At 33.1% G+C, this 12,257-nt stretch overlaps 1 protein-coding gene across 1 annotated transcript; it reads left to right on the forward strand.

The window, feature by feature from the left end:
* The first annotated feature begins 4,058 nt into the window (after window positions 1–4,058).
* Window positions 4,059–9,386, forward strand: LOC122303644 (phospho-2-dehydro-3-deoxyheptonate aldolase 2, chloroplastic-like). The gene is made up of 5 exons (XM_043115514.1): window positions 4,059–4,729; window positions 4,895–5,172; window positions 5,417–5,693; window positions 7,838–8,083; window positions 8,788–9,386. The coding sequence occupies exons 1-5, from the start codon at window positions 4,214–4,216 to the stop codon at window positions 9,049–9,051; spliced, it is 1,581 nt and encodes a 526-aa protein (XP_042971448.1). The 5' UTR covers window positions 4,059–4,213; the 3' UTR covers window positions 9,052–9,386.
* The last annotated feature ends 2,871 nt before the right edge of the window (window positions 9,387–12,257 follow it).

Raw genomic sequence — 12,257 nt, forward strand, 5'->3', positions numbered from 1 at the left:
AGAAAATAATATTTAAGCCTCTCGATCGATGGGTCTGTAAGTCAGCCAAGCGAGCTTGACTCTTTATTTTAATTATTAACGATCCGGCCTAGAATTGCAGATGCAGATATACAAGTGCAGGCATAGGCTTCGGAAAACTATGCGGGCAGCTTTTACGTTTACTTATCGGTCAGGAACTTTTGGTGAAGCAAACAAACAATATAATATTACATACATATATATGTATATATATATATATATACATGTATGTAAATAAACACACATGCATGATTGATGTTATATATATTAATTGTTTGTACGTGTAATGCTGCAAGTAGTGTTAATATTAATTTTTTTATATTTAAAATTTAAATTAATATTATTTTTAATAAAATTTATTTTTTAATTAATCATTTTAAATTAATATATATACATATTAATACGTAGTAATACTTACAATTAAATTTTTCTTAAAATTATATGTGATGACGAGACAAAAAGCTAGAAGCCTCCAAAAGTAATTCTGGGTATTTTCTTTGATCGAAGATACTGCATGCATGTTCTTGAAACCTCTGAGAAAAGAATATAATAATATTGTACCGATTCAAGGGGGAAAAATAAACGCAACGATCCTGAGAACGTGGTTAAAGAATCTTAGTGGGCCTTAACACTCGAGCATCTTTTGAGCGAATTCCCCTTAAATGATGCCTTCGGAATGATTGTCTGAAAATACAAACAAATGTCGTTTAATTTCCCAAGATTAATCAAACTTTGTATTAAAAGTTTAAGCTGAAATATGTAAATTTATCGTCCTCGCGGCATGCGGGGTAAACTCATTCTTAATAAGTGGATGTAAATATAGATTCGGATTTCAAATTCAGGACTACGTATATATGTTAAATTACAATTTATTCCAAAAATTTAAACTAATATTTCTTATGGTTTTCTAAACTATTTTGTCTCAAAATTGTGATATTTATAAAATCTATAAATAGTAAAAGTGAGGCAATAGTTTCTTTCGCATAAAGTGGAATGAATTGATTCTGATATTTAAGGCTTTTATAGTGTAAGGCTTGCATTAATTGATTGTAAAATAAGTTGTAACAAAGTTTTTGGTATATCGTTGTCTATAAATAAATGAGTTGTACTATATATGTAAAAGTAGACAAAATATGAGGATCTCCTAATAATCTTAAAGTTTAGTCATATTTTCAAATATTCAGGTTCCCAATTTACATGATCACGTATATTTTTTAAAGAGAAATGATATTTATAATTACGAGTATACAATCACTGTATAATCATTTTAAAAAATAAATAAATATGAGACTCTTATGAAAAGAAAATTAATTTTTTAATAATAAATTTCACCATTTTTTTTAAAATGACTATATAGTATTTATATATTTTACGACTATATATAACACTATTTTTTCTTAAATTTGGATGCAGAGAAAATATTAGATTCATGAAATATTCACACATCGTTATAGGAAAGTTTTTTAATATTACTTTCAAATTCAATGATAGGAATTCTAGGGCGTTATTATTTTCAACTTTAAAATTCAATCATTTATGATGATATTAATATCTATAAGTAACTTGTTACAAAATCATGGGACTCAAATCCTTTTTCTTTTTCTTTTTTTCAAACTTGCAATTGTAGAACATTCCTCAACTAACATTATTCAAGGTTGAGTAATGTTATATATCACACTTTTATCCCATTATTTAAAATATAACACTCTTTTATCACTATTGTATCATTTTTTATTATAAAAAAAAAGAGAACTGTTACAGACATAAAGAGATTACATAAAAGTAAATCTACAAACCGTTAAATCTACTTTATAATAAAGATATCTTCATAATCTGAAATACCACGTCAAATCATATTAATTTATAAATTTATTTTTATATATTTCCTATGAGGCTAAAGTATTTCCTATAAAGAAAAAAAAAAAAAATTGATTGTCAATACCACCTCATCGTAATGGAATAAAAATGTGATACATGAAGTTTCCCTTCAAAGTGATATATGGTCTTATTTTAATATCCGTACTTATCAGTTAAATTGCTGTCTTAAATAATCGATGCAAATAGCAATTTCTTTGAATTCTCCACTTCAATAATTATATAACTTTATACAAAATAAAGGAGATTTTTAAAGTTAATTGATTTTTTAATATAGTGATATTGGTTATATAATTATAAAAAAATTGTACACAAATGAGGACCGTAATGACATTAGACTTGTATATATTACCAATCCTCTTATTTTTTTTTTAGAAATACTCTAATTATAAAATAGTTATATAAAAAAAATTATAATATGACGTATCTTGATGTAGATATATATCAAATCATGCGACACATGTACTCTTTTTATAAATTTATTATCATTATTATTTTATAGAAAATTGACTTCATTTATTTATAAGAAAAAATGTACATCCATGACCGGATACGTATAAAAAAATTTCCAGATCACAAGCTAATTATTGTATTTAGAGCTCCACCAATACATAAATTTCTTTGTGACTGATATGGTATTAATTATTATTGTAGCTTTCTACAAACAAACCATTTAAAAGATAACACTTTGTCTAAATAAAGAGTCATACCCCATCCTTCATAAGAGAAAAGAACTTAACCTCTATGGACAAGACGTCTTAGAGATGATCTCTCTCATTTTTCTTTTTTTTTTTTTAATTTTTTTAATTTTAAACTAAACAAAAGGAAATAATAATGAGAGCAGAAAGATAGATGTGAAAATGACGAATTACAATTTATATCTATTTCGGTAGATTTTGAAATTAGCTATAAAAGTTAGATCTGAACGATCTGATCTGGTGATCTGCCACTATTTTTCTAAAGATCGGCTTAGGAAGTATCTTGTGCTGCTAATGCTGCATAAAGTGAACTGTAGATCTGTATTTTCAACCTTGAAAGAAACAAAATAAATAAAAAAAAGAAAAGTGATAAGAGAATGATAGGGAGAAGAGGAGGGAAGGAGGGATGGAGAGTGGGGGGATTGAGAGGGGAAAAAGAAGAGAAATGATAGATTAAAAAAAGGAGAGAATGAGATGGGGAAGGAGAAAAGAGAAGGTGGAGCATCCTCTTCCTCTAGTGATTTAGATGATTTGTGAGAGGGAAATTTATTAGTTTCAACATAAAATAAATAAAATAGATTATATAAAATTATGTAAATTTATTAATTTATTTTTATTTAATTTTATTGTCTAAATAATTTTTTTTTACTTGATAAAACATACTCATGTTTTTGTTTAAAAAATTTTTATATATCATATTACCGTTTTACTTGTTTGCATTATATTAAATAAGATATGATATATTTATTATTATTAAATAATTATTTATTGTATATTTTTTATTATGAGATAATAATAAATACTTTATATTATATAGAATATAAGTCATATGGTGAAACGATGTATAACATTATTCGTGTGTTTGGTTAGTGAGGGCTAGGCACACACGTGGCGCAATCATTTACGTAGGTATCATCGGGTTAGATTGAAGTGCCCGACATTATCATACTATTCTTCCCAGTCATTTACCAAAAGGACGTTGCTACGTCCACAGAAGATTTCTACAGAAATCTTCTACCGATCAGTGCATTTCTCTTTTTTTTTTTTTCAATTTTTCTTTCAACATTTTTTAAAACTATTTAAATATTTTTTAAAAATAAAAAAAAATCACATATTCATTTAAAAACACTTACTTAATCACTAAGCAAAAAAAAAAAAAAAAAAAAATCAAAACAGTTTTCGGTAAAAAATTTCGGTAATCCCTTTCTGTGGGATTAGTGTTTTCCTTACCAAAATATCCATTCTCCACGCGACACCTCCCTCGGGTTTCTAGTTATTTACCAAAGAAAACCTCACCACGTGTCTCACGTGTTCCAATTACGTAAACGCCCCCACTGACCATTTCCTAACTACCCGCCTCCGCACCACGCTTGAACTTACCGTTGACTGTTGAAGGCCGAAGCAGCAGCAGAAAGCCCACCCACCTCTTCTTTCGCTCGTAAACCCATTATAAAACCCCCTCTCTTTCTCCCAAAAATACACGCTCTCTTACAGAAAGAAGGAGGCGAAGAAACAAAGAAAAAGAGGGAGAATCCAACCCAAAAGAAAAGAGAGCCAAAGAAGAAGAGAGATATATAGAGACACAGGGCGCTCCCGGCAGACGCAATTCACTTTGCTGAACAATGGCTCTCTCAAACGCCGCCACTCTCTCCTCCAAATCCCTTTACAGCAACACCCACCCACTCTCTCAACCGCAACGCCAACCCACTTTCTCTCTCGTTCCCACCACCAAAGCACATGATGCCAAGCCCCTCGCTACTCGCATCTCCGCCGTCCACGCTGCAGAGCCCTCCACAAAGCAGTCGCCGCCGCCCGTCGCGGTCTCTCCTTTGAAATGGACGGTGGAGAGCTGGAAGTCCAAGCCGGCGCTTCAGCTCCCTGAGTACCCGGACCAGAAGGACCTGGAGACGGTTTTGAAGACAATCGAGGCCTTCCCGCCCATTGTGTTCGCGGGCGAGGCGAGGCACTTGGAGGAGAAGCTGGCCGAGGCGGCCATGGGCAACGCCTTCCTCTTGCAAGGAGGGGACTGCGCCGAGAGTTTCAAGGAGTTCAGTGCTAATAACATAAGGGATACCTTCAGAGTGCTTCTTCAGATGGGTGCTGTTCTCATGTTTGGTGGTCAAATGCCTGTCATTAGGGTCGGTATTTCTTTTCTTAGACTTTTGAACTTGTCTGTCCTTGTGTCTGCGTATGTTATAAATTAGTTTTGGGCGGGATCTTGTGCTGGCTACATATGATCATTGTTAGATTCGATGATTTTAGTTTTTGGTATCGGCTTGGATTATGGTGGTTGGTCTGTTTAGGTTGGGAGAATGGCGGGTCAGTTTGCGAAACCCAGATCGACTCCACTTGAGGAAAGGGATGGAGTGAAGCTGCCAAGTTACAAAGGGGACAACATAAATGGTGATGCTTTTGATGAGAAATCAAGGACTCCGGACCCCCAGAGATTGATAAGGGCTTATAGCCAATCCGCGGCTACTCTCAACCTTCTTAGGGCCTTTGCCACTGGAGGATATGCTGCAATGCAGAGGATTAGTGAATGGAATCTTGATTTTGCGGAGCACAGCGAGCAGGGAGATAGGTATGCTATGTTAAACTAGTCTTGGTTTCTTTTACCCATAGGTAAAAGCGCATTTATAATGTTTTAGCTTTCAGTTTACACTCAACGAGCGTTGATTGTCTGACAATATGGAAGTATTGTCCAGAAAGCATACCTTAAACTAAGCTATTGACCTTTCTTTTGCTCGTAAGTGCGTTCGTTGGAGCTTTGATGATTTAGGATTCATTGAAATATTAACAAGTTCGTTGGTGGGATGGCTAAACAGGTACCAGGAATTGGCTCACCGGGTTGATGAGGCCCTAGGATTCATGGCTGCTGCGGGACTTACTGTTGACCACCCTGTAATGAGGACAGCTGAATTCTGGACCTCCCATGAGTGTTTGCATTTGCCTTATGAGCAAGCACTCACTAGGATGGATTCAACTTCCGGTCTGTACTACGATTGCTCTGCTCACATGCTTTGGGTTGGGGAGCGTACCCGGCAACTGGATGGTGCCCATATAGAGTTCCTTAGGGGAGTTTCCAATCCTCTTGGAATCAAGGTATGCGTAACTGTGGTTTTCTTAACCTTTTGATAGATCTAGTTATCATTGCTCATTGAATTCTTTTGATAAGTAGTTATTGCTCATGTTAGACATCCACAATGTCATCACTTAGATCAGATGGGACAAAGTATAAAATTGTTAGTTGTCTATGGTATCTTAAAACCGGGAAATTTCGTATGAGTGTCCTGGGATCATGTCTGTAAAGTGCTAAAACTAATCTGATTATAATGACTACGTCTGTTTCATCCTCTCTTTCCTTATCATTTCGTATTCAACTTTGAGCTCAGTTTCTCTAGCTAATGGTCACTCATGAAACAGATTAAAACTTTGCAGCAAGTGCCCTGTTTTGTCTCACCAGTCTTTATTACCATAGGTGTCAAGTGGCAGAACCAGCAATTTATCTTTTTTGGGGGGGGGGGGGAATTGGGATTTTCTAATGATACATTGGGATTAAAAAATTATAAAAACATAACTATATATAAAATTAGATCTTGATAATTTGATTTTAATTTGCAATATACACATAGAAATCAAATTCTAAAAATACAACATCTTAATATATGTTTCATATTTTTGACGATAATGCTTCATGAAATAATATTTATCCATTATTATTTTTTTAATGAAATATTTAGAATTTATTTGCTTCATAGAAATTATCAATTGATTTTTTAAAATGTTAATTTTCATTCTAGTACATAAACTAGTTTATTAAGTTGCATGTAAATTGTAGATATTTTTGTGTCACATTAAGCTTGTAATATTATAATTGAGACCTTAAATATGTTTTTTTTTTACACAATAAAGTCTAAGAGGATAAAACCTCTCAACTATTGTCCATATAAATCACCAATCTTAATTGATTTTTCTTATATTTTCATTTTGGATTCCATAATAATTAAGAAACCTAATATTGTATAACAAAAAATTTTGAAATCTATATTAATAAGTTTATTATTTCTCATAAACTTAGCTTTGATTTAATTTTAGTAAAACCACATTCTTGAAAATAAATAATATATATATATATATATATATATAAGTTATACAAAATTTTAGGACTAGGAAAAAAATTTGGAGAGACATTTTAAAAAAGATTGAAATTTTATAAAATTTTACAGAGTATATAAGAATTATAAATTTTTTAGTAGTCATTTTGCGTATTTATAAAATTATAATTAAAAATTAGAGTATATTTTAATTTTTATAAAAACTTTTGAGGGGGCCATGGTGAACGTAGGTCTGCCATTGTCTGTGGTAGTATTACGGCTGACCTCTAGTACATCCTAGAATGGTCTTCTGCAAAACGATAAGTATAACCTTTTCTGTAAGAAAGCACGAGGAAAAGCATCTCAAGCACAGTTTACAAAATTGTTTCACAAGGCCATCTGTCTAGCAAATCTCAAAAAAAAATTCTTCTTAACATTCTCACACTTCATACATCATATTTATTTTATTTTATTTTATTTTTATTTTTTCTATAATAAATATATAGTATAAAGATGATAAATAGAATAATTCAATTAATTTAATAAGAATAAAATAAAATAAAAAATAATAAAAATAAAAAATAATATTTTAATATATAAAGTGTGTGGTGTAGAATGATGTGTAGCATTATCAATCTCAAATATCTCTTTTTAATAATGAAGTGTATTATGTAATGTAAACTAGAGTAATAATTAATAAATTTACGGTCTAAATATTATTTTAAAAAAGAATAAAAAAAAAGAAAATTTTATATTTTATATAATTACCAAGAACCAATCGAGAGAAGTATATATAGAACACGAGGAGACTATATGGCTCGTTACGAGTCAAGTAACGCATGAAGCCATGCGTTACAAGGACCGGAAGGAAGGGGTCAGCCCACGTGGAGCCCCTCCATCTTACATTTTCAAAATCGGTTGGGATATATATCCTAATTAGTAAAATGTTTATACATAAAATTGATGGCGATGATTTTTGTTGATTCTGTTTGACTAATTTAAGCTGTTGAGGCTTTAATTCGTTGCACTCGTCAACGAATAGAAATATGCTATTATTTTGTTTGCGATTGATGCCTGCTGGTACTGTTTTTAAAGTAATTTTGTTGCTGCGAAAAAAATTAAGATGGGTAAAGGTGAACCTTTTTAATGCAGGTGAGCAACAAAATGGATCCAAATGACCTAGTCAAGCTCATTGAAATCCTGAATCCCCATAACAAGCCAGGAAGGATTACAATAATTGCAAGAATGGGTGCCGAGAACATGAGAGTTAAGCTTCCCCATTTGATCAGAGCTGTTCGCAGGGCTGGGCAAATTGTGACCTGGGTCTGTGATCCAATGCATGGAAACACCATAACGGCACCATGTGGACTTAAAACACGTCCCTTCGATGCAATTTTGGTACTATTTCTCCCCGACTTTTTTACATCATTAGACATCATATTGATCACTCATAGTACTTCTAGAGTCTGGATAGCTTTCCTTAAGTACGGCAGTTGGTTGTTTTCAGAAGCACAAAAATGGAAATATTCAGTCTATTTATTTGTAAGGAAATACTTTAATCATAAAGAGATTACACAAAAACAATCTTTCAAATTGATGTGGCTTAATGTGGATCGTTAGATTATAAAAGGGGTATTATTTTTAATCTCACAAATCAGATGAAACCACGATAGTTTATGGGATTATTTTATGTAATTCATTTATGGATGTAGTAGTACTCATCTCTAATTAGTAATTGTGTTAGGTAGACAATTTAAGTCCTTGTCATTCTTCCAAAAATTAAACTATTAGAGTAGTGCACGTAAAGAGGCGTCATACATAGAGCAATTTAGCACATTGCACTTATGAAAAAAAATTAGCACATTGCTTGTCCTGGTTGGTGAGCAATCCAAGAGTTAAGGGTTCCACCTGACAAGAAAGTCCATTTAGTCAACATGATATGGTCATCCACTACACTTTGAGGTGGTTGTATGTGAAACTTTGGGTGCATGTGAAACTCTTACATTTCCTAGAAAATCATCCCAAATAACATCTGGGTGTAAATAAGAGACCCTCTCAGTTATTTATTTAATTTTTGCCCCTAATGTCATATTTTCTGGTAGGCCGAGGTGCGGGCATTCTTTGATGTGCATGAGCAAGAAGGGAGCCACCCTGGTGGAGTTCATCTGGAGATGACTGGTCAGAATGTGACAGAGTGCATTGGAGGGTCTCGAACAGTGACTTATGACGATTTGAGCTCACGTTATCACACTCACTGTGACCCAAGACTCAACGCTTCTCAGTCTCTCGAACTAGCCTTCATCATTGCAGAGCGGCTTAGAAAGAGAAGAATTGGAACTCAACGTCTGCTTTCTTTGAGCCTTTAGGTAGTTTCAAAGTACCTCATCATGATTTCTAGACGATTGGCAATATTGCTGATTTATTTGGTAGCGAATAAATTTGGAATGGTTTGTCTCCTCAAAACCTTGTGTTGCAGCATCCACTAATTATTGCAATACCAGCAAATCAATGGCCTACTACATTTAAGAGCCGCAATAATGCAAGGTTTTTGGGGAGCAGCTTTGTATTCCTAATTTATTTAGTAATTGGGTTTGAGTTTGGCTTCTGTATTTATGTGTGGATGTCGTATGACCATCAGACCAAGTAATCGTTTTAAGATTTTAAAAGAAATAAATAAAAGAAAACGTCTATTATGTATGCATTCGAAATGGGATGGATGAAGTATTGGTATATATGATCTTGATTCTTGCATTGATTGGTTGATTTGAACTAGTAATCATTTCATTAAACTTATAAAAAGTGATCAAATACAAAAGGAGGGGTCGTATAACCAATACAACACATAGATCAAGTACAATTATAAAAAGGGTAATGCGTGGTATCAAGAAAATGGATGGATCATAAAAAGCAAGCAGTTTTAGGTGGAGCTTTTCATGCCCTCATCGTTAGTTCTTTATATTCTCGAAAAAGAATGTAAGAATAAATATATATATATATATATATATATATATATATATAGGAGATCGACGTGACCAATTGCAAGAATAAGAGTCTAGAAAAGGCATTCAAATTACGCATGCATGCAACATCGATTTTCAAACGCAGTACTTAATGCAAAGACGATCGACCCTTAAAGACTTAAAGTGATCATCTCGAGTTTTTAGAGCAATAAAGTACACGTAAAAATAAATAATGGTATAGAACTACAATGAAAGTACACTAAAGTTATACAGCTAGGTCCTGCATGGCCGATAGATGGTCCTTGACATAATTAAGAAGCCTCGATCTGGTCTTATACAGTAAAAGTGCAAAACAGAAACAAGGAGAATCTATACATACCAACGTCCATCATCAGTTCGACCGCTTTAATTTATCTCACCCAGAAGTCGTACTTAACCAACCAGTACAGTACACTTGAGTTTTCTCGCTGTGGGAGAAAAAATACTAAAGAAATATCTCATGAGCAGGACTCCACAGAAGAGAAGGGATGGAATTACATGCCTGCCACTGCTATATTCGAAGCTGCTTTCACAAGTTATATATATATATATTTTTTTTTTGAAATACAAGTTATAATTATTAGTACCCAAGTTAGTTGCCGACGCGCTGTATATATTAAAATTTTTATGTATAGTGATTTTTGCATATTTTTTTATATTTTATTAATATAATTAATTATATATTAAAAAAATTAATACAACTAATCACATTAATAAAATATATAAAAAATATATAAAAATAATTATACGTAACATCACTCTTTATATATATATACACGCATGTAGTGCATGAATGCAGGTAGCTGAAATGCATGCCAACAATTGGTTATAAGCTGAAAATTAGGTATATGCAGCATGCTCCTCTCAAAATCACGTGGCCATCTGGTCATCAATGCCGAAATATATATAATAGATTTTTCTTAATTAGGTGGAACCACAAATAGCACTGATCCGACTCACATTCAGTACTTACCCTCATTTAGAATCTGATCTCTCTCTCTCTCGCTCTCTTAAATTAATATATATATATATATATATATATATTTTTATATATATAGGGTAGTATAACGACTGAATGAATATTAATACGAAATTAAAAAACAAGATGATCCAATCTACGTTGCACGTTTTGGTCCTCTCTTGAACTAATCTTCTTCTTTATATATATATATATATATATAGTATATTGTTATAAAACTATCGAAAGGAGAGGGAGAGAGAGAGAGATAGAACTCAGAGAAGTTATGAAACTTATGAATTTCTTAAAGAATTCAACGATATATATAGGCGTACAAAGGGAACTATGCAAGTTACTATGCAGTACTATGCTGGCACTGTGCATATTTACTATGCAGTACTATGCTGGCACTATGCACTGTGCGATGTCGGCCATTTACTATGCCGGTTACTATGCTGGCACTATGCGCACTGTGCGATGTCGGCCATTTACTATGCCAGTTACTATATAGTACTATGCTGGCACTATGCACACTGTGCGATGTCGGCCATTTACTATGCCAGTTACTATGCAGTACTATGCTAGCACTATGCACTGTGCATTTGACGGCTAGCTCAAGGTGGTCATACAATTTTACAATGTTATTTTACAACACTCCCCCTTTGGATGACCACATATAATGAATATGCCTCGTTAAAACCTTGTCAAGGAAAAACCCTGTGGGAAAAAATCAATGGCGAAGGAAAAAGAGTACAATATTCATGTGTACCGTAAAATGCTTTAAGATTGCCTCATTAAAACCTTGCGAAGGAAAACCCAGTGGGATAAAACCTTAGCGAAGGAAAAAGAGTACAATCAGCATAAGTCTTCAAGACGTTACTCCCCCTGAAAAGTGCATGATAAAAGGTCTTCAAGTCTCTGCATTCCAATGTTCTGCACAATCTTCTTAAATGTTGCAGTTGGTAATGCTTTTGTGAATAAATTTGCCAGATTATCACTTGATCGTATCTGCTTGACTTTAATTTCACATTTTTCTTGAAGTTCATGAGTATAAAAGAATTTAGGTGAAATATGTTTGGTTCTATCACCTTTGATATATCCTCCTCTAATTTGAGCAATACAAGCAGCATTATCTTCGTATAAAGTTGTTGGACTATCATTAATCACTGGAAGACCACACTTTTCTTGAATATGTTGGATCATTGATCTTAACCAAATGCATTCTCGACTTGTTTCATGAATTGCAATGATCTCTGAGTGATTTGAAGATGTAGCAGATAGTGTTTGTTTGACAGATCTCCATGATATAGCAGAATTTCCATAAGTAAATACATATCCAGTCCGAGATCTACCTCTGTGTGGATCTGAAAGATAACCTGCATCTGCATATCCAACTAATTGTGGACTTGAACCATATTGATAAAATAATCCCATATCAACCGTACCTCGAAGGTATCGAAGGATATGTTTAATGCCATACCAATGTCTTCGAGTTGGTGCGGAACTATATCTTGCAAGTAAATTAACTGAAAATGCAATATCAGGCCGAGTGCAATTTGCAAGATACATCAGGGCTCCAATTGCACTGAGATAAGGTATTTCAGAACCAAGAATT

The sequence above is a fragment of the Carya illinoinensis genome, chromosome 3 (genome assembly GCF_018687715.1).
Source record: "Carya illinoinensis cultivar Pawnee chromosome 3, C.illinoinensisPawnee_v1, whole genome shotgun sequence".
In the NCBI taxonomy this organism is placed as follows: Eukaryota; Viridiplantae; Streptophyta; class Magnoliopsida; order Fagales; family Juglandaceae; genus Carya; species Carya illinoinensis.